Source organism: Epargyreus clarus, unplaced genomic scaffold, assembly GCF_041222505.1.
Source record: "Epargyreus clarus isolate Ecla_fem2 unplaced genomic scaffold, WU_Ecla_fem_2.2 ptg000007l, whole genome shotgun sequence".
Lineage (NCBI taxonomy): Eukaryota > Metazoa > Arthropoda > Insecta > Lepidoptera > Hesperiidae > Epargyreus > Epargyreus clarus.
In genome coordinates, this window is record NW_027332215.1 from 27,326,443 (window position 1) to 27,350,237 (window position 23,795).

At 38.1% G+C, this 23,795-nt stretch overlaps 2 protein-coding genes across 6 annotated transcripts; one reads left to right on the forward strand and one right to left on the reverse strand.

Moving 5' to 3' along the window:
- Positions 1-2,950: 2,950 nt before the first annotated feature.
- On the reverse strand, positions 2,951-14,350 carry LOC140743777 (proton-coupled amino acid transporter-like protein acs). Of its 3 annotated transcripts, none has more exons than XM_073075362.1 (10): positions 14,210-14,350; positions 13,741-13,935; positions 11,639-11,784; positions 11,113-11,172; positions 10,781-10,931; positions 10,284-10,490; positions 8,543-8,827; positions 8,146-8,321; positions 6,576-6,757; positions 2,951-5,911 (listed from the first exon to the last, which is right to left on the reverse strand). In XM_073075362.1, exons 3-10 carry the CDS (start codon positions 11,719-11,721, stop codon positions 5,619-5,621), a joined length of 1,437 nt encoding a protein of 478 aa, XP_072931463.1. In that variant the 5' UTR covers positions 11,722-11,784; positions 13,741-13,935; positions 14,210-14,350; the 3' UTR covers positions 2,951-5,618. The 3 variants fall into 3 exon arrangements, with proteins under 3 accessions (XP_072931463.1, XP_072931464.1, XP_072931462.1); XM_073075363.1 differs by having other exon boundaries at positions 13,741-13,930; positions 14,210-14,341; XM_073075361.1 differs by lacking the exon at positions 13,741-13,935.
- A 98-nt stretch (positions 14,351-14,448) lies between these two features.
- On the forward strand, positions 14,449-23,521 carry LOC140743778 (proton-coupled amino acid transporter-like protein acs). 3 transcript variants are annotated; one of them, XM_073075364.1, is made up of 9 exons: positions 14,499-14,589; positions 16,329-18,432; positions 18,969-19,026; positions 19,117-19,267; positions 19,394-19,600; positions 19,683-19,958; positions 20,145-20,323; positions 20,400-20,569; positions 21,352-23,521. In XM_073075364.1, exons 2-9 carry the CDS (start codon positions 18,384-18,386, stop codon positions 21,594-21,596), a joined length of 1,335 nt encoding a protein of 444 aa, XP_072931465.1. In that variant the 5' UTR covers positions 14,499-14,589; positions 16,329-18,383; the 3' UTR covers positions 21,597-23,521. The 3 variants fall into 3 exon arrangements, with proteins under 3 accessions (XP_072931467.1, XP_072931466.1, XP_072931465.1); XM_073075366.1 differs by lacking the exon at positions 16,329-18,432 and having other exon boundaries at positions 14,449-14,589; XM_073075365.1 differs by lacking the exons at positions 16,329-18,432; positions 18,969-19,026 and having other exon boundaries at positions 14,451-14,589.
- Positions 23,522-23,795: the final 274 nt, after the last annotated feature.

Genomic DNA, 23,795 nt, shown 5'->3' on the forward strand with positions numbered 1-23,795 from the left:
CTCATCTCACCACCGCATCTACGGAGACGTGGATCGAGAATGGTGCGTTTCTCAATAGACCAACTGTTTCTCTTGTTTATGCATAATACCAACAAAGATAACTTAAGTTATTCATCTCTGATATTTATTACCTATACAAATCTGTTTAATTCAACCCAAAAATTAACAAGACATTAATATTGTTTATAAATGACACAGACAATAAAATGTTAAGTTAAAATGTTAAGCTATTATGACCCGATTGCTAGTTACTATTATTGTTAATGTTAGTCACTTTATGAGCACCTCGCTTTATTTCTACATCTCGTCAGTATTCTCTCGCTGTACTTAACCAGCATAGCTCAACCACTAACACTTAGCCAGCAACCATGGAACGAAAGAGCTATAAGCTAAATAACAGAGTTTATTATTTTTAAATACCACTACTCGCTGCATTAGTGTACTCGATATACTCATCAAATTGTTTGTGAATATTTGCTTTTGACATTTCTCTCAATTAATTGCGAGCGTACTTACAAGAGGTATCCACTGTAGAACTTTCTATGTTCATAGCCTAAATTCATACTTAGGAATATTAAGAACCCACAAGGACATTTCCTTTTTGTGGGTAGCAATTTAGGTAACTTAGGTGAAAAGTACACAGAAACAAATTGGTTGATTTATCCACAACTAAATAATACAATAGTCCACTAACAATATTTTCGCTTTAAACCATTATGACTGTAGTAATCTAGCTCTCCTCTCTCGTAATCTAGCTCTCCTGCAACTGTATCTCACCACGCTCAATCAGAAAAGTTTATATCACTAATGTTGAAAAGGGCTACTCTTAACATGAGCGCATAACCGGTACTCCTCAATCGTTAACGCTTACCCTGCATGAGGCACACAATAATGCTTAACCGAACCGAACCCTCAAGTCTCAAACCAATAATTATGTCACTATCACTACTTATGTCTCTGACTTTGATTCTATAATATTAATGATGTTATTTGTGTACAATATTAATTTCTTAAAACTCAAAATGTAATTAGTCATATTATGTACCTATGACTGTCTCTTTAACCAAACCTCAGGTTTCATTACAATATCTTATTGGAGATTTCTCAGTAATATATCAACTCACTCTCAAATTTCTAAATTAATAGAGAATATGCTGCTGCTCCATGTTCATACCATAAAGAAGATTATTTACCAGATCCTCACAAAATTTTAGAAAACTTAACTTGCGTTAATCATGCATCATGTGGTGTGGAAACTGCTCAAAGAGTGCCACCAACAGCACCATCGCTACCTGGAGTTTGTCTTCTATAACCCAGTCTTCGTTGTCAAGGGTATAACATGAGTTTTAAGCTTCTGACTCTACTCCACATCATGGTTATCTTGAAAGGTTATAACTGTTACAAGTCACACGTCCATGTATGAAGCTCTTTCCCCACTTGAAGCAGGTTATTGCACCGAAAGCATTTACTCAGGTACGACTTCACCTACTGGGCCTTCTATTTCACATCAGCCGGTACTTCTCATAAATTGCCATCATCATCGCCATCATCATCTACGATCATCCTCATCATCACCATCATCGATAATAGTGCTTACAAATTACGACTTTAATGTTCCGACATCAGTTGGAATAATTTATTTTCTCTCATCTGGCATAATATCCTTTTTATATCTATACTCTCTTCATTGTGAGCACTTTATACCACTTCTGAATATAATATAAACAATTATTAATCCAGACAAAGTTCTTTATTACTTCCTTTTTTTTCACTGAAAGAGAATATAAGAAAACAACCAAACATCAAATTCAAAAGCGCACCGCGCCTCTCCTCACCGCTCACAGATAAAAAATACAGCTCCTCAACTTGCCAGTTACATCACACTTGTCAGAAAAAAATTTTTCGTCCTCGTATTGTAATGTACTATTAGACATAAGAGAGCAAAATTAACTATTTTGTAAAATTAATGTTGGGGAACTGTTTTTAATAATGTTTTAATTATGCGTTTATGCGTACACAAATCTATAAAAATATATAAGAAAAAATAAGTGACATTGCGTTTTTAAAATCTTGTTATAGATTGCAACTAACCTCTAAGTTATAATTACCCCAAGGCAAGTTTTTGGTGAGGTATGTAACTGGCTACTAAGGCTATGTCCAAAATTTAAAAATAATTACTCATAGAATGAAATACGTAAGAAATATTTATTTTTGTTAAGCGAACACCACATTGTATCCGCAGCGAAGAGTTTTGAAATTTCGTTGACACGAAATGCTTTTCTCCCCAAAAAATATGAGACTAATTAGCGATATCTATATTTTAACTTAAAAGTTACACTGTATTTCTTGAAATCATAGATGGTATTGTTTACGAAGGCTGTTGAAAATATAATTTCATTAGTTGCTTATGACCCGTAAATTCCAATATCTTCGGTGCACCTTATCTAAAGCTGTCCTAGGTTCAACACGACGTACGAGTAGGCACTGTGTCGTTGCGTCTGTTCGCAGCGTTTGTTCTGTACCTGCGTTTTACAAACGCCTGCGCTATAAGGATTCTAGTGTGAAGGAGCCGTAAGGGTGACTCGCAGTATTATAATCTCAGATTGCTTAGGAAGGCATATGCAAACAGAATATTCATTTCGACTAATTCGAGCATTACCAATGCAAAATTGTGAAGTTAGTTGTAAACAAGAGAAATTGCAAAAAAATATAAATTGTATTACATACTGTATTTTCTTACAGTTTACGGCTCATTGGACATTAAATGTTGCGACTTATATCAGAAGAAACTAAAATCGATTTATATTTCATTAATCTAAACATGGAACTACAGATGGCTGTTTCGAACCTTAGTGCCGAACCGATTACGCTAATAGGGAGATCAAAACAACGTCAGATTGATTACATTATTTATGGATGTCATGTTTATTAGTTTAGGAAAACAACAAAAAACACATATTTTAATCTATGTTTATTGGCTTTCTTTGTAAGACTTTCAATCACAAAATATTACGCGCTAAAAAATCGTTGTTGTCAAAACAGAGTTTTAATTTACATTCTTCTCTTAAATAAATATGTACATTGAAGGTGCGGTTGCCGCATCTGCCGTGTAAATACACTGTACATAACAAATTCAGCAGGACTCGAGCTCCTCTTGAGAAACGTCCTGAATTCGCGATTAACGAATATAATTTTTAATAAAATGTAAGAAGTCTGTAAAGGTACTTAAATAAAAAACATAACATACGAAACTGCAAGTATTAGTGGAGTCCCGCTAGCATTAATGAGGCCGAAAGCTTGGAATCCTATTTCTTTGACTGATTAATAATAAAACCTTTTATATTGTGTTATTAAAAAATATTAAAAAGTTTATCTATTAAAATTGGCGCTTAATTGAATAATAAATATATAAAAGTCGCGCAGACCCATAATCCAATAAATTACAATTTTATCAAAGTAACTTTCAGTAGAAATAATGTTATGAATACTTTTTATTTTTTATTAATTAAAACTTTATTCATAAATATATTATGTACTATTTATATTTCATTATTAACTTTTTATCGTTATAATAGTAAAGGTTAAAATAATAAAAAAACCGCATAATTTATAAACGAAGTTGAAAATTATTGAAAAAAATTGTTCAATTTAGTCCGCTTATTCCAAAAACTGTCACCATTGTATTACCACCATTATCGCCACAATGCATTATACGTATTTCACTTTTTCGGCATCCTCTGATATGTTCACAGGCCTTCTTTGCAATAACAAACAATTTTAATACATTGATTGGATTATTGTCTCTACACTATCAGAAACTACTGTCTTCCTTAATTGTGTAAAAAATATCATTTACTACCCAGATTTGCAAATAAAAGGATATATTATATTCTTTTTTAAAAAACGACAAAAACGTTTTAAATAAATACATTAAAGAAAAATGGATCCCGAGGTGAAACCTAACGCCACTCCACTAAATAATAACATTAGCCAACGTCCACCTGGTGTAATGAGTTTATTTTTGGCGTAAAGCCGGCTTGACATGGTATTTTCCTTCAAATGTTACGGTCTGTCTAAAAATAAACTAATTACTTGAGGCCAAAAATTGAACTATAGGTATTGACTAATAGCCTGGACAATGTCCAGTGGACATGGGTAGGAAAAGGGTAATCTATGAACTATTAATATTTTCCAAAAAGTCGTTTTAAAACATAAGTATGTCAAAACCCGAAATGGTGTGAGTGTGAAGCGGGTTGAGATTCATTGAATCTATATCAATATCTAATATTAATATCCGATCTATTAACCCTATATTTAATATTTTTGCCTAATGTGCTTCCTCAGCGTGACGGAATAAATGTAATGAAAAGAAAATAAAATTTGTCCTTTGTCTATTGTTTTATTATTTAGATACCGTGGCTTGCTCTGTTCTTAACTAACATTGATGCAGAGACAAACTATGTACGTCATATGCTACATACTAGTGCGTTATTCTATTTTTTTTTTCATATTCTAAGATTGATGACGCCTTTTCTGACTTCGCCACTGTTCTTTTAATTTAAATTTGATAGGATATAATAATTTATTAGTATAGGGCTAATATATTTTGTACTATAGTTAAATTGTATATAACAAAATATTACATGATTATTGTATTCAACAAGATATTCTCTTGTTGATTGTATTGAAATAATTCCAAATAAAGTAAAATTATGTCTCCACAACATAATTCTTTATCATAACAATAATAAGTAAACTATTTTCATACAAAACTGGATCTGATGTCCTAGAGCTATAGATGTTACTGATATCATAAAATGATGTATAGTTCAATTGTTTAAATTTAAAAATATTGCTTAAATTACGATGACCCATTTGTAACAATTAATTTGCCACATCCAGAATGTATGCAAAATGTTTACACATTATATGGTAGGTAAGAGTATCTACTATTACTGTGCTTCGAAGTATTTTGTTGATTCATTGATCCCCGTAATGGTCATGCTCCAAACTTTATTACCACAGTTATTTACAAATATAGGTTAGTTATAATTAGCAAAAATGTCCTGTAAAAAATTGTAGAATTTGTGATGAAAAATTAAAATTATTAGGAGGGTCTCTGTCTTTTACAAAGAGTGTATTTAATGAGCCCATAAAAGTTATATAATATTCATTTTTGATGAGTGGAAATTTGTTTGTAGAGATTATTATAATATATTTAAATAAGTGACTAATTAGCTATAATATAATAAGTATAATAACACAATATAAAATACACAGACAGGTATTTATAAAATAAGGAACCTTATTTATTATAATTGGTATTATTAGAATCTATAGTTAAGTATGTACCTAATAATAACCATTTTGTGTTTAACATTTGAAACTGAGAATACGTCGTATTACGTAGGTACTTGTATTACTGTATTTATTTAAAAAATATTTTGTCTATATTGGACGCAATCTCAGCGGAATTCTATTTACGCGCGAGCAATACTGCAATGATTTTGCAAAAGGCACTCACAAGGTGATCCGCTTTAAATGTATCAGGAATGCTACTAATTAAGCGTGGTACGCGTCACAGGAGGGAGGTGCGTCGACGTCCACGTCGGTCGCGTTCAGGAAGCAGTGGTGGCGTTGAGCGGGACGAGGGGCGCGGCGTCGGGCGTCTGGAAGGAGCGCACGATGCCGAGCAGCGCGGTGTAGGTGCCGGCCAGCAGCCCCACCACGCCGATGATGAACAGAACGGCGTCCTTGGTGAAGACGGCGGCGCGCGCCGCGCTCGCCTTCTCGGGAAAGCGCAGGCACGCCTCCATGAGCGCCGGGAAGCAGATGCCCAGCGCCGACAGGCACAACGCGCCGAACAGAGATATAAACAGCCCCAGCTGCGGGACCGCCACTGCCAACACGACTGAAACGACATCACCGTTCCGATGTATATTATTGTTACACATTCAGTGGAACAATTCCACGTGGAAGAAATAAAATAACACTTGTGCATTATACCTACTGAAGTTGTTTAATTCCCCCCTAGTTCAACTCATTAGTTCAACCCTTTAGGTGTTATACTTGATTTTATATTATTGCTTAGAAACGACTTTCTGAATGAATTAAGTTGACATATCCGTTTTCAACCCTCTTTTTCCCCCTATTAAGGATGAGCTCACGGTGTTATGACGGTCAAATACGTCGGCCAAAGTAATTTTAGACAGTTTTTAGCTGTTTTCATTATAAAAGATTCAAACTTTTGTGTTAAGCAGCAAACGTATTTAACGTAACTATTTGTTATTGCTTGTTATTTGTTGATATTTTGTCATTCGGCTTTTTCATTTAAAATGGTTTATTTTTAGTTTTTAGGTTATAGGTACGGGATTTTCACGCTCGGAATCATTTTAAATTAAGGTTGGAAGCAACAACAAGTTTCTCTCATTCTGATTGTGATCGCGATATTTCAAAGCAATTAAATGATGTCATCAGAAAAGGTTACACGTAGCTTGATATTGGTTCCTGTTTGCAGTTTAATATTTAGTAATAACAAATGGCAATGTGTAGAGTAATTGAGGAGTGGCACGCACAGGTGATGAGGCAGAGCACGACGCGCAGAGCGTACTCGGCGAGGCGCAGGCGCGCGGGCGCGGCGCCGGCCAGCCGCGGCCGCACGTAGCCGCGCCACAGCACCTCCACCGGCACGTAGCAGTGCAGGCCGTAGCTGATGAAGATCGCCACCGCGAACATCACGATCACGCTCGTCGCCAGTCTGTCAACCAAAACCATCGCCTTTGTTCATTCAGACATGCTATGAAATTCTAACACCATCAAATACAATTAAAAAATAAGATTCTTTAATCACTTTATTAATGTTCGTAATTCGCTAGTTAAAGTATTTAATATAAATTTAGGATTTTGAAAAAAATATCCTGTTATCTGAATACATGAAAACAAAAAATTCCATTTACATATTGTTTTAATTTGAATTTTCAAAATGTTATACGATTGGTAACTAGCACGTTTTAATAAATCTTCGTGTGAATAAATGGTGACATCCTTGGGACTTTTCTCATTTGTATATAAGAAGGTTACGTAATAATAATCTCTAAAAGTTTATTATCTTGTTCATAATAATACTTTGAAGTGAAGAACATGAAAATGCACTAAAACAGACGTTAAGTTTTTGTTCTCCCAAGAAATGTAATATAATTGCAGTTATAATAATAAATTAGTAAAACGTGATAGAGTTCCGGGAGTTAGTTAATTATATTGTAGATTTCCTTTTCTTTCAGGATCTCCTTTTTAGACTACTTAATTCTTGACAGTTTATGACTTATTAGCGAAAAACTAAATCCCTTTTTTACCCCACTGCCTAGGAAGATTTAAGTTATTCACGCGTATTTTGTATTTTTGTCTTTCTTTATACCCTCACATCTAACCAACGGCAGGATGAATTTCGACAGTTAAAGTGTCAATAATCATTGTATTCGTTTGCAATACCCAAGTGTCCTTAGATAGGTTTTAGAAAAATATAAACAGAATGGCGGTTTTTTGACGCGAAATAGTAACGCTTTAAAAAAAAGTAACCGAACCTATCGAGTAAAGTATTAAAACTTTAACAATAAATTTGACGTTAGCGATGGAGTAGATATTCCTGTCAATTCTGTGTTGCACCAAGTTATTTATCAATAACGTCGTAAGTGTCATTTGTAGCATTATAAATGATTAATGAATATGACATTCCTTTGAGTCTTTCTTTAAACAATGTTAAGAATAAAATAGTAATTTAAATATGTGTACCTATATGTAGGCTTATTTACCGTTACATTCGTTATTGTCATTTAAATAATGAGAAAGGACTTTGATATTAATTAGCTAAGCGCAGCAGAGGCGCCGCCGCGGCCCAGATGGCTGCGTTATATGGACTTCGGTCCATCTATTTATAGTAGCTTATTAAATGACTCTTAACTACCCACCGCATTCTACTGGGCTCTGTTATTATTCAATCGGACGACAAGAGGTTCTAATAGTTTATGATCGTAGGATGCATCCGGAACGGTGATGTATCACGTCAATGATCTCGGAAAACATTAGGTGAAGATATGTGCGTTCCATTGTTACGAACGCGTGTCGACCGATAGAATGGACAGCACTAACGGTCCTTGGGGCAGGTCGAGAGTGATGGAGTCCCTGCACTGCGAGGAGCAGAACACGTAGCCGAGCGCACCCACGGCCACGTACAGAAGCACGATGAAGGTCATGCCCACGTTGAGCACGCCGCACGGCCGCCCGAATGATTTCGGCGTCTTCATGTTATTCTCCAACGCGATCACCTGGAATCCGCGCCCGCGCCCCCCACTCACGTTAACACATTTTATAAAATATACTCATTAAATATTATATGCGATCAATTTATGAGAATATTTGCAATATGCTGACGTCATACAAAATACGTACATGTATAAGAAACGTTCGCATTGTGATAAATATTGCCGTGCGGAAATGATGGGATACTCGCGCAGCACGCCTAAACCGAATCGCAAAAGTAACTCACCACGCCGACCGCCGTCAGAGCGAACAGGATGGTCCCGAAAAATAGAGGGAACGTCGCAGGCGACCCCCAAAGATCTAGTGGCGGAGGAGGATCCGGCAGGCCTTGCTTCTTGCCCGAGACCAGGAAGTAAATAATGATGCCGAGACCGACGAACGTCATCACGTTGGCGAGAGCCGAGAACGGTGCCAACAGCTTAAGACTGGGGATAAGGTTGAAGGCGATCAGCGGACCCAAGATTATCAACATGTGAATCTTGACGTTCATCTCGTAGTAAGGATCGCATACCTGAAAGCAAAAACAGCAAATCAGAGGTCTCGTAAGAGATGACGAAACAAAGTAAGGTTTGTGAATGGCGTTACGATCGGGCACGACACAAGCTCATGAATATTGACGTGCGATATCAGGCGAGCGCTAACCCTGCACGTCTGACGCCCGCCCACTTAAAGCAATTGCCGGGTCGCCGGACGAGTGACGGCGCTGACGACACCACGCAGCCCGTTGTCCTATCGGCCTCCCTACGCGCCTGACCCACTTATTGTTATGGCATACGTAGCTACATCGACATGAGGAAACGTTCACTTTTCAATTATTACACTCAACTTACAAAACACAGGATGAGAATTTATTTAGGTGTTCACTTTGTAATCGGTCTGCATTGTTAAACTGCCCTATATTTATTTTTAAATGAAATATAATTGTATTCATAAAATCACATTTTCACTGTCATTAAAATAAAAGTAGGTTAGATATTATTTCTGTTTAGTGGAGTGCCATAAGCTTAAAACCTCGGAACCCGAGTCTAGTGGATGAATTTTTGTAAAAACTTTTGAACGTGTTCTTTACGCTTGATAAGAAAATATTTAACAATTCTTTTTGCCGATTTCATTTTTTTTATTTTTAAAAACGAATCACTAAGCTGTCTATCTCTTTAACCATAATATATAGACAATTGTTTTTTTACCAAGTTTATAATCCTAGGGAATACCCCATATAAGAAACCAGTCGATCGCTGTTAAATATATTTAACCCCTTATCCTTTGAGTATTTATAGATAGACACTCGAAAGTTTCACAATCTATTTATCCTCATATAAAAAAGCCAGTAGTTTTCGGCATTTTCTTGGTCTATATATTAAGCTCTCTATCACTTGAACTGTCAATATAAAACAAACACTAAACATAAAATAAAAAGTAATATTACTGTAAAAAAACCTTTTATAACATATATTATATTATAAACTGGAAATCTTAAAAACACAATGTTCTTACTAAAAATCGGTAAAATTTTATGGATAAACATTTATTTCATGGCGATATGTGTATCCCATACCGGTGTGAGCACCGCAGTGGGCGAGCGTCGCGCTCACGAGCGTCGGGGCAACGAGTTCAGAGGACTCTGGTTGCGTTCTGTTGGAGATACCCGACCGATAAGCCCACGATTTTTGAACGGTAAGCCCACATAAATCCGCGTTGCTCTCGCAACCAAACAAAACCCGCAAAAAAAGAAGTAAAGCACATTTTGATGATTCCCAAAATGTGATCACACTGTCCCGTATTTGGTAACTGATTGCGAGTTTTCAGTTCAGTTCAGTTTGTTAAAACAATGAATTGTTTTAAATTTTGCAGAATTAACCGGAAGTCAATTTAAAATTATTAATCTCACCATGAACAATGAACTGAGAATGAAAAAAGTAGAACTGTAATAGAGCAACGGTACTGTTACGGAGGGGCAATGCACAAACCTTCTTGATGTTATCGGCGATGAAAACAATGTAGACGCAGCAGATGCCCAGCTGGTAGACGACGAGGAAGATGTCGACGGCGAGCGCGGTGGGGCGCGCCAGGCGGCGCAGCGGCGCGGGGCCCGCCGCCAGCGCCGTGGCCGCCGCCGCCGGGTACGACAGCAGCGGCACGCGCTCGCGCTTGCACGCGCGGTACTGCGACCGCACCTGCGCACATACACACACACACCGGCTCGACACCGCTCGACACCACTGCACGATACGTCGATTACCCACGACACTTTCATGATACCTATGCATGGTACACATCAATATCGTAATTGTATCGTAATGTATCACATCATAAGAGAATATACATAATATCTTCGAGAAATATACTTACACGCCTACCCTTAAATCTATGATAGGTATATAAATCGGCAGAGACGTAGTAGTTGACTACAGAAACATGTAAAGAACATGGCATGATCCATAGATAGGATGGATGGCATACTGACGAGCACGTGCAGGCAGTGCGTGACGAGCACGCCGACCAGCACGGTGGCCAGCACGCCCGTCACGAGCCCGGCGCGCGCGAAGGCTTGCGGCATGGCCAGGATGCCGGTCCCCAGGCTGCATTTCAGCAAGTGCACCAGCGTCTCCACATCACTGCAATACAACACTCACTACAATAAAACGAAAACCTGTGTCGATTCTTGTACAATCGTCTGTCTTCGCATCCTAAGTGAATGTCTCGATAGTATCGGTTCCGAGGATGCCTTCTACATTATTATATTTGTTACGTATCATTGCATAAGATACGATATCATAATGAATCTACTTAACTCACTTTGTGGGCTTGTCGAGTTGGCGGTGCAAGTGTGGATCGTAATCATCCGCGGCGTCGTCCCTGTAAGTCACAATTGGATTTTTATAATCAACTACGAGTACATAATGTATTTAAAAGGGTTTCATATACCGCTTTAACAATTTCAGGTATTATCAGGGTTGTTTCATGATAACTATATCATAAATTATCGTAAACGCCCACCACATAGCGAAGCGGCGAGCCACCACATAAAATAATTTTAAATAATAATTTAAAAAGTAATTTAATATTTAAAAGTCATTCGCAAGTTGAACTCGTACACTGTTGTTTCCGCACCATACAATATGTAATATTTTATTTTAGTATTTTTTATTATTATATCAACTACCATGTTAATAAATATTTTGTAATAAAATAAGTGTCTTTCAATTACAGTACAAAAGATAGAGCCCTGTTACAGATGGATAAACTACAGAGATTTTTCCATAACCTATGAAGCACCCGGGGACGCCTATGGTCATATCCATATAGAAGCAGAGGGCCTCACCGCGGTACAGCCAGGGCGGGCGAATTGGTGGCCGAGTCGGGCAGCGGCTGCAGCCGCACCGTCTCCGACTGCTCCCCGTCCATGGTGCAGCGGCCTGCTGCCTCTGCCCCTCCACTCGCCACGCGCCGCTCGCCACGAATCTGTCTCTGATTGAATTTAGAAAAATACTAGAAAATATATATTTTATCCGTAGGTATAAATGTATATCGCTTTTTTAATTACTAGTGCCTGGATGACCGATCCTTGCTCGGTGTTGTAATAATAAAACAAAAATACCGATTATTTAAAACAAAAAGTCACGAGTGCAATTATTTTTCTCACAAAAAGAAGAAACTGGAAAAAAAGAGAAAGAATAAAAGAAACAATCGGATCGAGATTTGAACCCGGGTTTCCTGTGTTTAAAGGCGCCCCATTTCCCGAACGAGTTATTCTAACTTCGAAAATGGTGGCGAAATTAAGCTTCGTATTCTAATGATATTGAAGGAGGTTTTTATTCAATGAAAATACGGTTAATACGACATTTTCTGAAAATAAAACCTAGCTAGATCGGTTTATCGCCCCCGAAACCCCTAAATACAAAATTTCAAGAAAATCGTTGGAACCGTTTCCGAGATCGTTGATATAAATATATATGTATACAAGAATTGCTCGTTTGAAGGTATTGGATAATAATTATAATAAAAATAATTACAATAGTGATAAAAATGTATTTTTAGTTATATTTGCAATCTAAATAATAGCAATGCGAGCTTTGAATCGAAGGGCCCGAATTCCCACTCCCAGGCACCACTCATTTTCAAGGTTATATTGAAAGTGAATTATCACTGGATATAACCACTATGACGACGAAAAAAAACGCTTGATAGCTGTAAATAATCTGAAATGTGTGTGAAGTCTATCAAGCCGTTAAATGCAGTGGACTATAGTGGATAAAGCCTAACTATGAGCTGATAACACTCATAAATTATTCTTATATATTATTCAAATAAAAATTTTAAATGTTGACGTTATTTCTAATTATTAATACTTACTAAGGATTGCATTTTCCGACCATATTTACAAGATTTTTTTATTTGTGCGTATTATTTTTATATTTGCTAACTAGTCAAATAGCTCTTAAAGATTACTTTAACAATTCTGATACAAACCGAAGCAAGTGTATAGATAGCCGAAATAAGTGTACATAAGAGATTTATAGTAACAAGTAGTAATACACAAGTCGAGTACCATATACGTATACTATTTAACGATTTGAGTTTTGAGTATGGCCCAAAAATATCTGAAAAATGTAAGATCGAGCTTAAAGTTCCTATCCTATCCTAAAGTAGAATTTTTGGTAAGATCTAGTCTGTGTCATCTTTTTACAATCCGAACCTTGAAACTTTGAAAATTCAAAATCAATCACGTCTTTTTTCTATACACTAAGTAGGTGGAAGCAGAAGACTTTTTAATTTCCATTGTGAACATATCGATAATTAAGGAATTATTACGTAGCAATGAAACGTTCAAAATTGTATGAGCGTAACATGACGACGTGATGTTTTGGTAACCAATCGGCCACGTTAAACACACTGGTCTCGTGGCCTTGCCACTACAAATTGTTTCTTATGTGGGTACCATAGTAGAAATTATGGTCTTGTCCGACCAGTTTTCAATAAAAGAAAATACGAAACTATCTTTGACGTCAGACTTGTATTACCTGTAACCCCGATGTGTTTAAGCTGAATATTTGTTTAGTTATGATAGATTATACCAATCGATCACGTTAGTACAGGTTGTTAAATCCTTCATGTACCTAAACTGAGTGAATAATTGTTTATATCGGTGGAAAATTCGATCGGACAAGTATAAATGGCCAGCGATGTAAATATAATCAGAAATTATATTCCAGAGACTGCATGCATTATGTAGCAAGGCGTAAAAATCGTTGTGGTTTCGTCAAACTCCTTACCACCAAAAATGTTTTACATTCTTAAATTATTAAGTACAATTACGTAATAAATTAGCATCTTTTATTCATATGTAGTACCTATCACCGCAATAACAAATTAAAATTGCGAATAGTAAACTGTACTAAACAGTAGTCGGGCAAAGTTACTCACGTGGGATCACGAATTCCTTGGAAGTTATGTAAAGCGTATGAGCTATTTAAAAACTCGTACAAGTTTGCAACGAAGAGGCCGCCGGTCGCATTTCCAATTGTTTCGTATTTGATGGTGTCGCAAGGGCGGAGTCGGCAGCGGCGCCGGCGCAGCGCTCCAGCGGGACCGCGCGCAGCGGAAGCGGGTCTTCCTGCTCTTGATCGAGCACCAAAACTCTTTTAAACGGATGTTATAGAAATAATATATATCCGCGCGCGACAAAAGTATTCGTACAGACGTATACAATCTTGATCCGTATGATGAATGTATCGGGAGGAACTTGCACGTAAGAAAAAATAATTAGATAAGGAGAGCAAGTCTAGATTCGTACTAAATCAAAGGCTGGACAAGAGTTATGATATGACATGTTTAGCCTTTCGATAATTTCAAATTGAAATGTAAGAAAATATTAGGTAATCAGCTTACGTACTTGGAGATGTAGATACGAATGTGAGTATGCGAGTGACGGAAAGCGGGCGGCTCGCGGAAGCGTGTAGCGACGGAGACGGCTGCTCGGGCACCCGTGCAGCACTGACTAGTGACGAGCTCTGCCGGCGGCGGCGGCTGGCGGGCCAGTGGCGCTTCTCATTCTCCGGCGTCGGATCGTCGCCACACCCATGCAGCGTCATTATCTCATTCATTCCCGGCCGCGGCCTCGCGCGCTACCCGTGCGACCGTCCAGTACGAGTTACCGAATTACGACCGTCTTATTTATTCTTTAGACTGTCCGAGTTGTTAAGACCGTTGTCACTATAGAAATCAATCCGTTGGAGACATTCGGGACGATTTGTGTGATTTGAATGCATTCATGTAAGTATCCCAAAAAAGTTCCTACGTAAATTTGCGTTTACATCGCAACTCTGGCTTCATACTACGACTTCATAATAGGATTTTCGTTTAGTTTGTTATTTATGAATTTTACTGCATTTTGACGCTTCTAAGCTACACCATGGGATACCATGACACAAAAACAAAAATATAGACAGGAATATAGATGTGTCAAAAATCTAATGATATAGTTTTAGTTTTAATCAAAACGCCATCTTAACTTCTTTCGGCATTTTTTGCTATTTCTTATAGGTATTTTTGGATTTGGCCCTCCAGGGCGTCTTGAGAAATTCATCCTGTATATTGACGTATGATTGGTAAATTTACTCAGCAAGAAAACATGTTATAATCAACTTGCATGTTTTTATGAAATGCCCTAAGATTAACTGTGGGACATAGGTACAACGCATTACTCGAATGTCAGTTGTAAACACAATCCATACTAGGAACTGAGTATTGTATGAAGAAAATGAAATGTAATGCCCTCTTTTGTAATGAATTTGTACCTAACTCTGCAAGCCAGCAGCCTACAGCGCTGATATAAAATATATCCTTTACGATACGCGATTCTATTCCACTTCATTTACTTATTGAGATTGTTACATGAGACGCTTCGTCAAGAATCATACGACTCGTGGTTTCGATACTCATCACAATCTCCGCATTATTTTTGTACTTTAGCGGCTAAACTATTAAATTAAAACTATTCAAGAAATTAGATAGTGATGGAATGGTTCATACATAAATAAGTATATAATTGGTTTAATCAACAAGTATTAGATACGTTTGTGAATACAATGCAAAATATGACAAACTTTTTTATAAGTTTAACACAAATGAGATATTGGTAAACGTTGTTATTAATAGGTGTAATCACCGTGAGAATGTTTTTATCCTGAAGGGAAGTATTTAAATTGAGATGTGCCATTGCCAAAATACATAATTACCAATTTCACATGCGTTAATTACGCAATTTGTAAAACACAAAAAAGTAAGTCTATTATTATAATTGTTTACCAAGCAAAAAATGTACCTACAGTATTAATAATTTATGAGAAGGTGCCTTTCGGCAGACGGACCCCTGATCGGTCTGTATAATACCATGGCTCTTACGTAGACATTCAATTGCATGATATGCAACATATGCGCGCTGCATATCGTTGTGTTTGTCATAGAAAGATCATGTCAAAGAAACGACGGGACAGTAATAGGTTAACGACAAAGTGTAATCGATGTGCTTTGGGAACCAACTATGGCACGAAGGTTTTGCCAGTTTGTCATTACATTACCCGTGGAAGTTTCCTTTCTGTAGAATATGTTGTAAATGGCAACATTTTATAGAACTAATTTGGATACTTAGATTTATTACCTATCGATACACAAATCACTGGTATAAATGCAAAGGTCCTAGATGAGAATCCTAGGCACGAGGCTAGGATAGTACACTTCAGGAACAGATTTGAACTTCAATCACGACAATCTTGAAGGCATATCGAGTTAAGCTTCATTGAAGAAGCTCAATATTAACATTCCCGTATGGTGTAAGTCCAACCTATTAAGTTTAATATAAATGACTTCATTGAAATAATCTTGTGTGACAATCACTCAGCCAAATGCTACGTTCAATTTCAGATTGTTACATAGGTTTAATTAAAATATCTCCATGACTCAAGTGAGTGTGAGACAACGTAGTAATGATCCGTACCTTGTTACGTCACGAGTGCGTATGCGGTACGCGTGCGGCGGCGTCACGTGGCGGGAGCGGCTCGGGCGGCTCGCGCGTGACAGAGCTGCGGCGGGCGCAGGGCGGCGGCGGCGGCGGCGGCGGGTGACGGGCGGCGGCGGGGGCAGGGCGGCGCGCGCATCTTACACGTTCTCTACCTCTGACTAAGAAACTTCTCAAAGGAATATTTACGTATTTTGCCTATAAATATTTATATGAGTACATATTCAGGGTGAAATTTTCAAATGGACTTTCAGGGCCAAATCCGAAACTATGCTGCTGCTGAAAGGAGTTAAAAAAGAAGCTTTTGCTTTGGTTTGTCATAAAATATTACTCTTCCGAATTTGATCCTTATTACTATCCGCATATGAATGATAGATAGATGAATATAGGTGTGTTATTTTTTTCCAAAAGGAACCCGTTCGATTCCCGGATAGGGAAAAAGATATTTTAAAAACTAATGATACAGTTATAGTTTCTATCAAAATCGGCATCATAACTCATTTCAGCATTCGAATGCGCATGCATGCACGCATGCACACAGCATGCGAAAATGCATTCAGATTTAACCCTGAAAGCCTATATGAAAAATTCACCCTGTATATAAAAAATATAAAAATGAATGATCAACTTTACTGAAAAGCAGATGGACCGCTACGTGCATATTGCTACGTGACGACCCCCGTTATTTTTATAGCCAAATGGATTCATCCACCATTATGGGTTCTCTAATTTACTTAAATATAGTGCATCAAAATTTTGAAGTACACGATAAAAACTCCTCCTGTTTTAGTTTCCAAAACAATATACAAAACTCTGCTTCAATTAATAGTTCCACAATTATTGAGTGAAAAACGTTCTACGTCTTTTAATTTGTTATTATAGTATAGTTTGCGGAAGCCAATATTAATTTTTTACAATAACATTAATTTATCTTCGTGATTGTATACGTCTGACTAACGTCCGATGTTAATGCACAATCTATGCAATTCAGCTAAAGAAGAAATTTGACAATAGCAAAAGAGTATAGCACGCATTATGTTATGAACCATAAGCACTATCTATTATATATATCTATTATAATCATTTTTTGATAATAAAGGAGTTTCAAAGGAGTACGCAATCCATCTAATGGTAAGTGTTTACTGCCGCCCATAGATATCTGTAATCAATCCCAAATAAGATTGGATTCCTACCTGAGATCGCCCCAGATGTGACTCTACTCCTGAGAACTAAGCTGGAATGCGATGGATAAATGTATGCCTTACCACACCCTTCAAACCAGAACAGAACAGCGCTACACATTGCTGTTAGTAGCTAGGAATGTGCCCCAGACCACAACCATAAGTCGAACCATAGAAGATTCTGTCTCTTTCAAAATTATTATTAATGTACAGTAGAAATTAACTAATTTGGAAAAAATATAGAAGTACCTGTATTAGGCATTACGCTATCCGATGAGGTATCATAAATACGGATCAAACTTTAAAGGGTAATGTTATAACTATGACAAAGGAAAAGACTGGTTAAAGAAAAAATATGAAACATTTTCACCGTAACAATTTTTGCATTTATAGCTAAAACTCAAGATAAATATTTTTCGAAGTTTCTATTTGCTTGCTAAGCGGAAGAAATACCGCTCTTAGAGTATAGGTGTGGTACAGGTCTGTGACCACACTGCTAGCCGTCCGCCAAGCGGACAAACAAAATACATCAATCGTCCATTAAACTACGAATAAATTGGTATAGTCATTACTCTGAGGAATAAATAAACTTTTGACGGCTAATTTATTTTATTAGGGATACCAATTAATCTCTATGGTATTATCACTACACGTCATAGATATAGAATTTTTTCTCTACGCTATATCTATGCTACACGCTGTATCATTCCTAATGCATAATATTCTACTCGTATATATACTAAATGTCAAAGCTAACCCTTCAAAGAATTGTCGTAGTTTAACCGTTCATAACAAAGTAATATCTACATTTTTATTTAATAAGTTAACAGTTTTCTTCGTGAGGTGTGAGCACCTGGTAGGCAAGCGCCATGTTCATATACGAGTTCATGGCCGGCATCGTAGACACCATTACCGGTGGTATGCGAATTCTTAACAAATGTTATGTATAATATTATTCAATTGTCTCAAAAGGATAAAAGGAATACTGTTCTGACGCGGGGACGCCGGGCATGGAGTGACGGCATGATAATGCTTAGCTAATAGAAAGACGCTGCAGTTCTTTTCTCGGATTTAGACCCCTAGTTGTCTTCTATGACATGTACGAAAATAAAAGATGTAATGTTATTCAGGATCAAAACCCCAGGGCAATTAAATGCGATATAAGTATATAGGAATATAGATATTTTAGGTACCGGACAGAGATAATAAATGTATTTCACCCTATAATATGGTAATTCACCGGAAATTATACAGTGCCCTCGGTACTTGACCCGTCTTACGCATTATTATCATAGGTAGTATGGGTAGATGGGTAGTCAGTAGTTCGCGTAAACGGCTTATCAGCCTTTCATTCTGATATGTTGAATTAAAAGCAATTTAGTTATGTAGTACCTGCCTACCTGCTGACTTAAACAACCTGAACATCGCTCACATTTCTCGGCGGTCTGTTGCAGGAGAAGACGAGGAGTCTTTCGACCCCCACACTCACCGCAAGGTGGAAAAGCCAACATCGTGAGTGCTCATCACAATTTATGTTACATCATGTCGTCATGCAAGGCATGCGATTATCTCGAAAGTGACGTGAACCGGTTGTGGCTGCAGGTACTCGGACACCATGATCCACTTGCTGAAGGGCAGCGTGGGCGCGGGCGTGCTGGCCATGCCCGACGCCGTCAGTCGCATGGGCATTCTCTTCAGCATCGTCGGTATCGTGCTTATCGGCTCCTTTGCCACATACTGCATACAATTGCTGGTGCGTAGTTTTACTTTATTGAACGCACGGATATCTGACTTTTTTTCGTTCTTTTCCAATATCACTAGACCTCATTGTAATAGATCTGATTACATTGGATATTCGTTAATGTTGGGTGCGGCACAGATCGCGGCGCAGTACCACCTGTGCAAGCGATGTCGGCGCGGCTACATGGCGTACCCCAAGTCCATGCGGCTGGCGCTGGAGGGCGGCCCGCCCTGCCTGCGCTGGGCCGCGCCCACTCTCTACTACTTCGTTGACGCGACGCTTATCCTGTGGCAGCTCGGCATCTGCTGCATTTACTTCGTGTTTGCCGCCGAAAATATCAAACAGGTGGTTTTACGGGCACGTTTTACGCACATTACATCGAACTTTACATTTTTGGAAACCGTTAAAATTAGAAATTTCCGTGCAGGTGTGTGATTTCTACGGTCAGGAGATTTCGTTGCGTATGCATCTTTGCATTTTGCTCGGGCCGCTCGCCATCCTGAGTTTGGTGAAGGACCTAAAGCTGATGACGCCGCTCTCCTCCATCTCCAACATCGTCACGATCCTTGGCCTCCTCCTCGTGTTCTTCTACTTGATCGAAGACGACGTGACTCTTGAAGATGAAAAGCTTCAAATAAAAAGTTTACAAGAGATACCCATTTTCATCGGTATTACCTTATTTGCCTTGGAAGCGGTCGGAGTGGTTAGTGAACTGCCGACAGTCATGTAACATATGACTATTGACATAAGAATATTATAACGTCGTTGTTTTGCGCAAGTATCCTACGGTCTCGCAGCTGTCAACATTGTTTTAATATAAAATGCATGCAGTGTATTAATTAATAATGCTATATTTATTTCAGTATATTATTTCTATTTTTGTACGCAGGTTCTGGCCTTGGAGTACAATATGGAAGACCCTAAGCGATTTGTCGGTCTGTTTGGTTTATTTAATATCGGCATGCTCATTATAATGTCACTTTATATGGTCGTTGGCGTATTCGGCTATTTGAAATACGGGGACAGTATAAAGGCTTCATTAACGCTTAACCTACCGCAAGAACAAAAGTAAGGGTTGCGTTTACTAAAACAATGGTTTAAGAAAAATAATTAATTAAATAACGCGTAAACGTAAACATTTCAGAAAAGCGCAAGTGGCCAAAGTAATCTTCGCAGTGGCCATCTTCCTCACCTTTCCACTGCAAAACTTCGTGGCGTACAACATCGTGTGGCGCAAGCTCAAGAAGTGCATCAGGCCGACGCGGCAGTGCGTCTGCGACTACCTGCTGCGCGTGCTGCTCGTCGTCATCCCGTGTAACTGGCTTGTTCATTACCTTCTGCGATCATCACCATTCACCAACACTACAACCAACGTTTCTATCATAATGTTCATTAATAATCACAGATCACATAAAATAAATATTTTACTAATTTTACTATTAGGCTGACTACAATACGAGTATCGCTTCAGCGACTATTGTGTTTTGAGTCACTAAATTGATATGGACTATACCTGTCAAAGAACTTTTATTATCAGATGGACTACATGCTCGTTTGTTACTTCAATATTATAATAAAAATAAACATCAGTGGCATCCGGCAAACGAACACTAAAACCGTTTTAAATTCAAGTGTACTGCATTATTTTCTTAATGTATTTACTTATTTAGCACATTGCCATTCATTTTCAATATTCAAACTGTCTTTACTTTACTGATAGACTAAACTGCTTGAATGCTGCGATATGCACTATGTGAATATGCATTTGCATATAAGTTTCGGCCTAGAGTGTAATTTTTTAGATTACGTAAATAATGGGTTCAGTAAATAATCATTGAATAATGATTAAGTTCTACCGATATGTTTATAATATGATTTATGTAGATTGCATTAAATTATTTAACAGAATGTTGATGAACATTACATTATTTTACATATCATAATTATGTATATATTATGTATCATATCATATATATATTATGATGTTGACCACACACAGGTCGATGAAGAGATGAGAATTTAATTTGCAACGATTGAATAGTTATGTGACAGGTAGTAGGTAAATGTTAGTTTGTAAATGATCATGTTGGGCGCAGGGCTGCTGGCAGTGGCGATGCCGCACCTGGGCCCGTTCATCGCGCTGTTCGGCGCGCTGTGCCTGTCGCTACTGGCCTTGGTGTTCCCGGGCGTGATGGACGTGTGCGTGTGGTACCCCGACAGCTACGGGCCGTGCCGCTACCGGCTGCTGCGCGACGTCACCATCGTGCTGGTGGGGCTGGGCTGCCTGACCGCCGGCTGCTACACCAGCCTGCTCGAGATCATCGCTGCCGGCCACGAGTAAAGCTACCCCGGCCCGCTAAATGGCCGGGCCGCCCATCATTCGTGTCGCGTTCACTAACTTACCACATGTATTTAATGAATCTTTCTGGTACTCATCAACATTTTGTATAAAGATTGTAATCCTCTTAAAATTTTTATAGTTTTATTTATTAATTAAAGCATTAAGCGCTAATAAAAATCCAAACCGAGCCAAGGACCCAACTTCTAATCCTTGTCCCTGTAGTTCCGGGACTAGAATAGGGCTACGGTATCCCCTGCCTGTCGTAGGAGGCGACTAAAAGGGGGCTTCCGGGGTTGCGGGCGGCAAGAGTGGGAGCTCGAACCGTCCAGCTAGCGACCCCGGGAAGGACGGCGGTATGTGTGGTCGCATACCGTCGTAAACACTACATGGTGTGGGAGGAGCGAATACTGCTCCCCCAGGGTAGAGCCCGATCGGGGCATCGCGCTTGGAGGGCTCCGGTTGTGTTCCGTCGGAGATCCCGGAGTTCTCCAACAAGCGTTGAGGACGGCTACCGGGGGGGTTTTAGTGCGGTAAAAATCCCACATAACCCGGCGTCGCTCCCACGTCGTCGGGTACCTTTTGAAGGTTTCCCCCTCGAGAAAAGAAAAAAAAGAAAAAAAAGGTAACAACAACAACAAACGTAGAAATCGATTAAGATTGAATAATAAATTCAAAGTCACGTGCGGGTTTCAAATTATTTTGTAATAATTTACTCCAACCGAGCTATGTGAAGTCAATACTATGAAACTAATGTTTCATGTGGTGCACTAGATAGAGTTGATTTCAATATTTTTTATTACATGTACTTATTTTATAATTTATTATATTAATTATATAATATAAATTAGGAGCTAGTTAACTCTAATACCTTTAAACGAGCAATTCCTATATATCTAATCCATTTATAGTACCAGAGCCCACGACTGAAACCATGTATCATAGCAATACGGCCGAAATTGTATAAAATCTATACTACACTAGCAAACCCGGCAAACTCCATTTCGCCACCAGATGGCTTCGTTTTTTGTAACATTTCGTTTGGGGATTAAAAGATGAAAAAATAATGTTTTTGTTTTATATTTGAAAAGGAAAAAAATATTTCATTTCACAACAGTAATGAATTCATTTCGATTACAAAAATGAAGTGTAATTTAGTTGAACTTTATTTGCCCTTGCCAATAAATTATTGGATATTGTAATACATCGTACAAACGATGTGTCTCGTTTACACGATGCATGATATTGCTTCTTCGCTGAAAGACAATGTCTCGTGATGTAGTTGGATCGCCAACAATAATTGCAGCATCAACATCATCAACGATCATTGAATCTTCGCACATGTTCACCTGTTGGGGTACGATCCGCTCTTATAACAAATTTGTGCGTATCCGATAGCATTCCTTTCAATGCTGTTTTGAACATATTAACCACATCGTTATTAGCGTGAAAAAATGCTTGCAACTGTTCAATAATTCATCTCTTTAACCGTTGTGTGCCCTGTATATTGCACCGCACATTCAGCTGATCCACCATCGACGAAATGAAATATATTTGCAGAAATTGATGCGGTTCATCTGGTGTTGGCACCATCGAACCATGCAAATGATATATTTGTCCTTATATGTGTGATGGCAAACAATTAAGATAGAATAATTAATTAATTTATTTTTGAAGGATACGGTGTGACTTCTGATCGTGTGATGGTGTAGTGTGTGTGTGTATGTGTAGTTGTTATGTGTTGCAATTGATTGTGTTGGTGTGATTCATTGGTGTGAGTGATTGGTTGTGTGTGTTGTATCTTTTACCTTGCAAGTCGGCATGAAGCCGACTTCTCGTATGACATTAGCACCAAAGTAAGTCATGCGAAAGCAGTTATTGTATTCAAGGATGCGTTGAAGAAAAATTTTCAAATTTCCTCGAAATGGGACCCCCTGTGAAACTAGCCGCATACAATGGTGTATGAATCATGTCGATCGGTCGCGGCATCGTGAAAAAATCGCCGAACAAACATAAAAAAAATATATATATATATACGGTCGAATTGAGTAACCTCCTCCTTTTTGGAAGTCGGTTAAAAAATGTCTGTAATTGGTATTTTCGAGTTTGAAATAAATATATCAATTAGATGCGGCTGTGGCTGTATTACTATGAGACAAACATTTTGGTCGTGGGCTCTCGTACTATGTATTACTATAATAT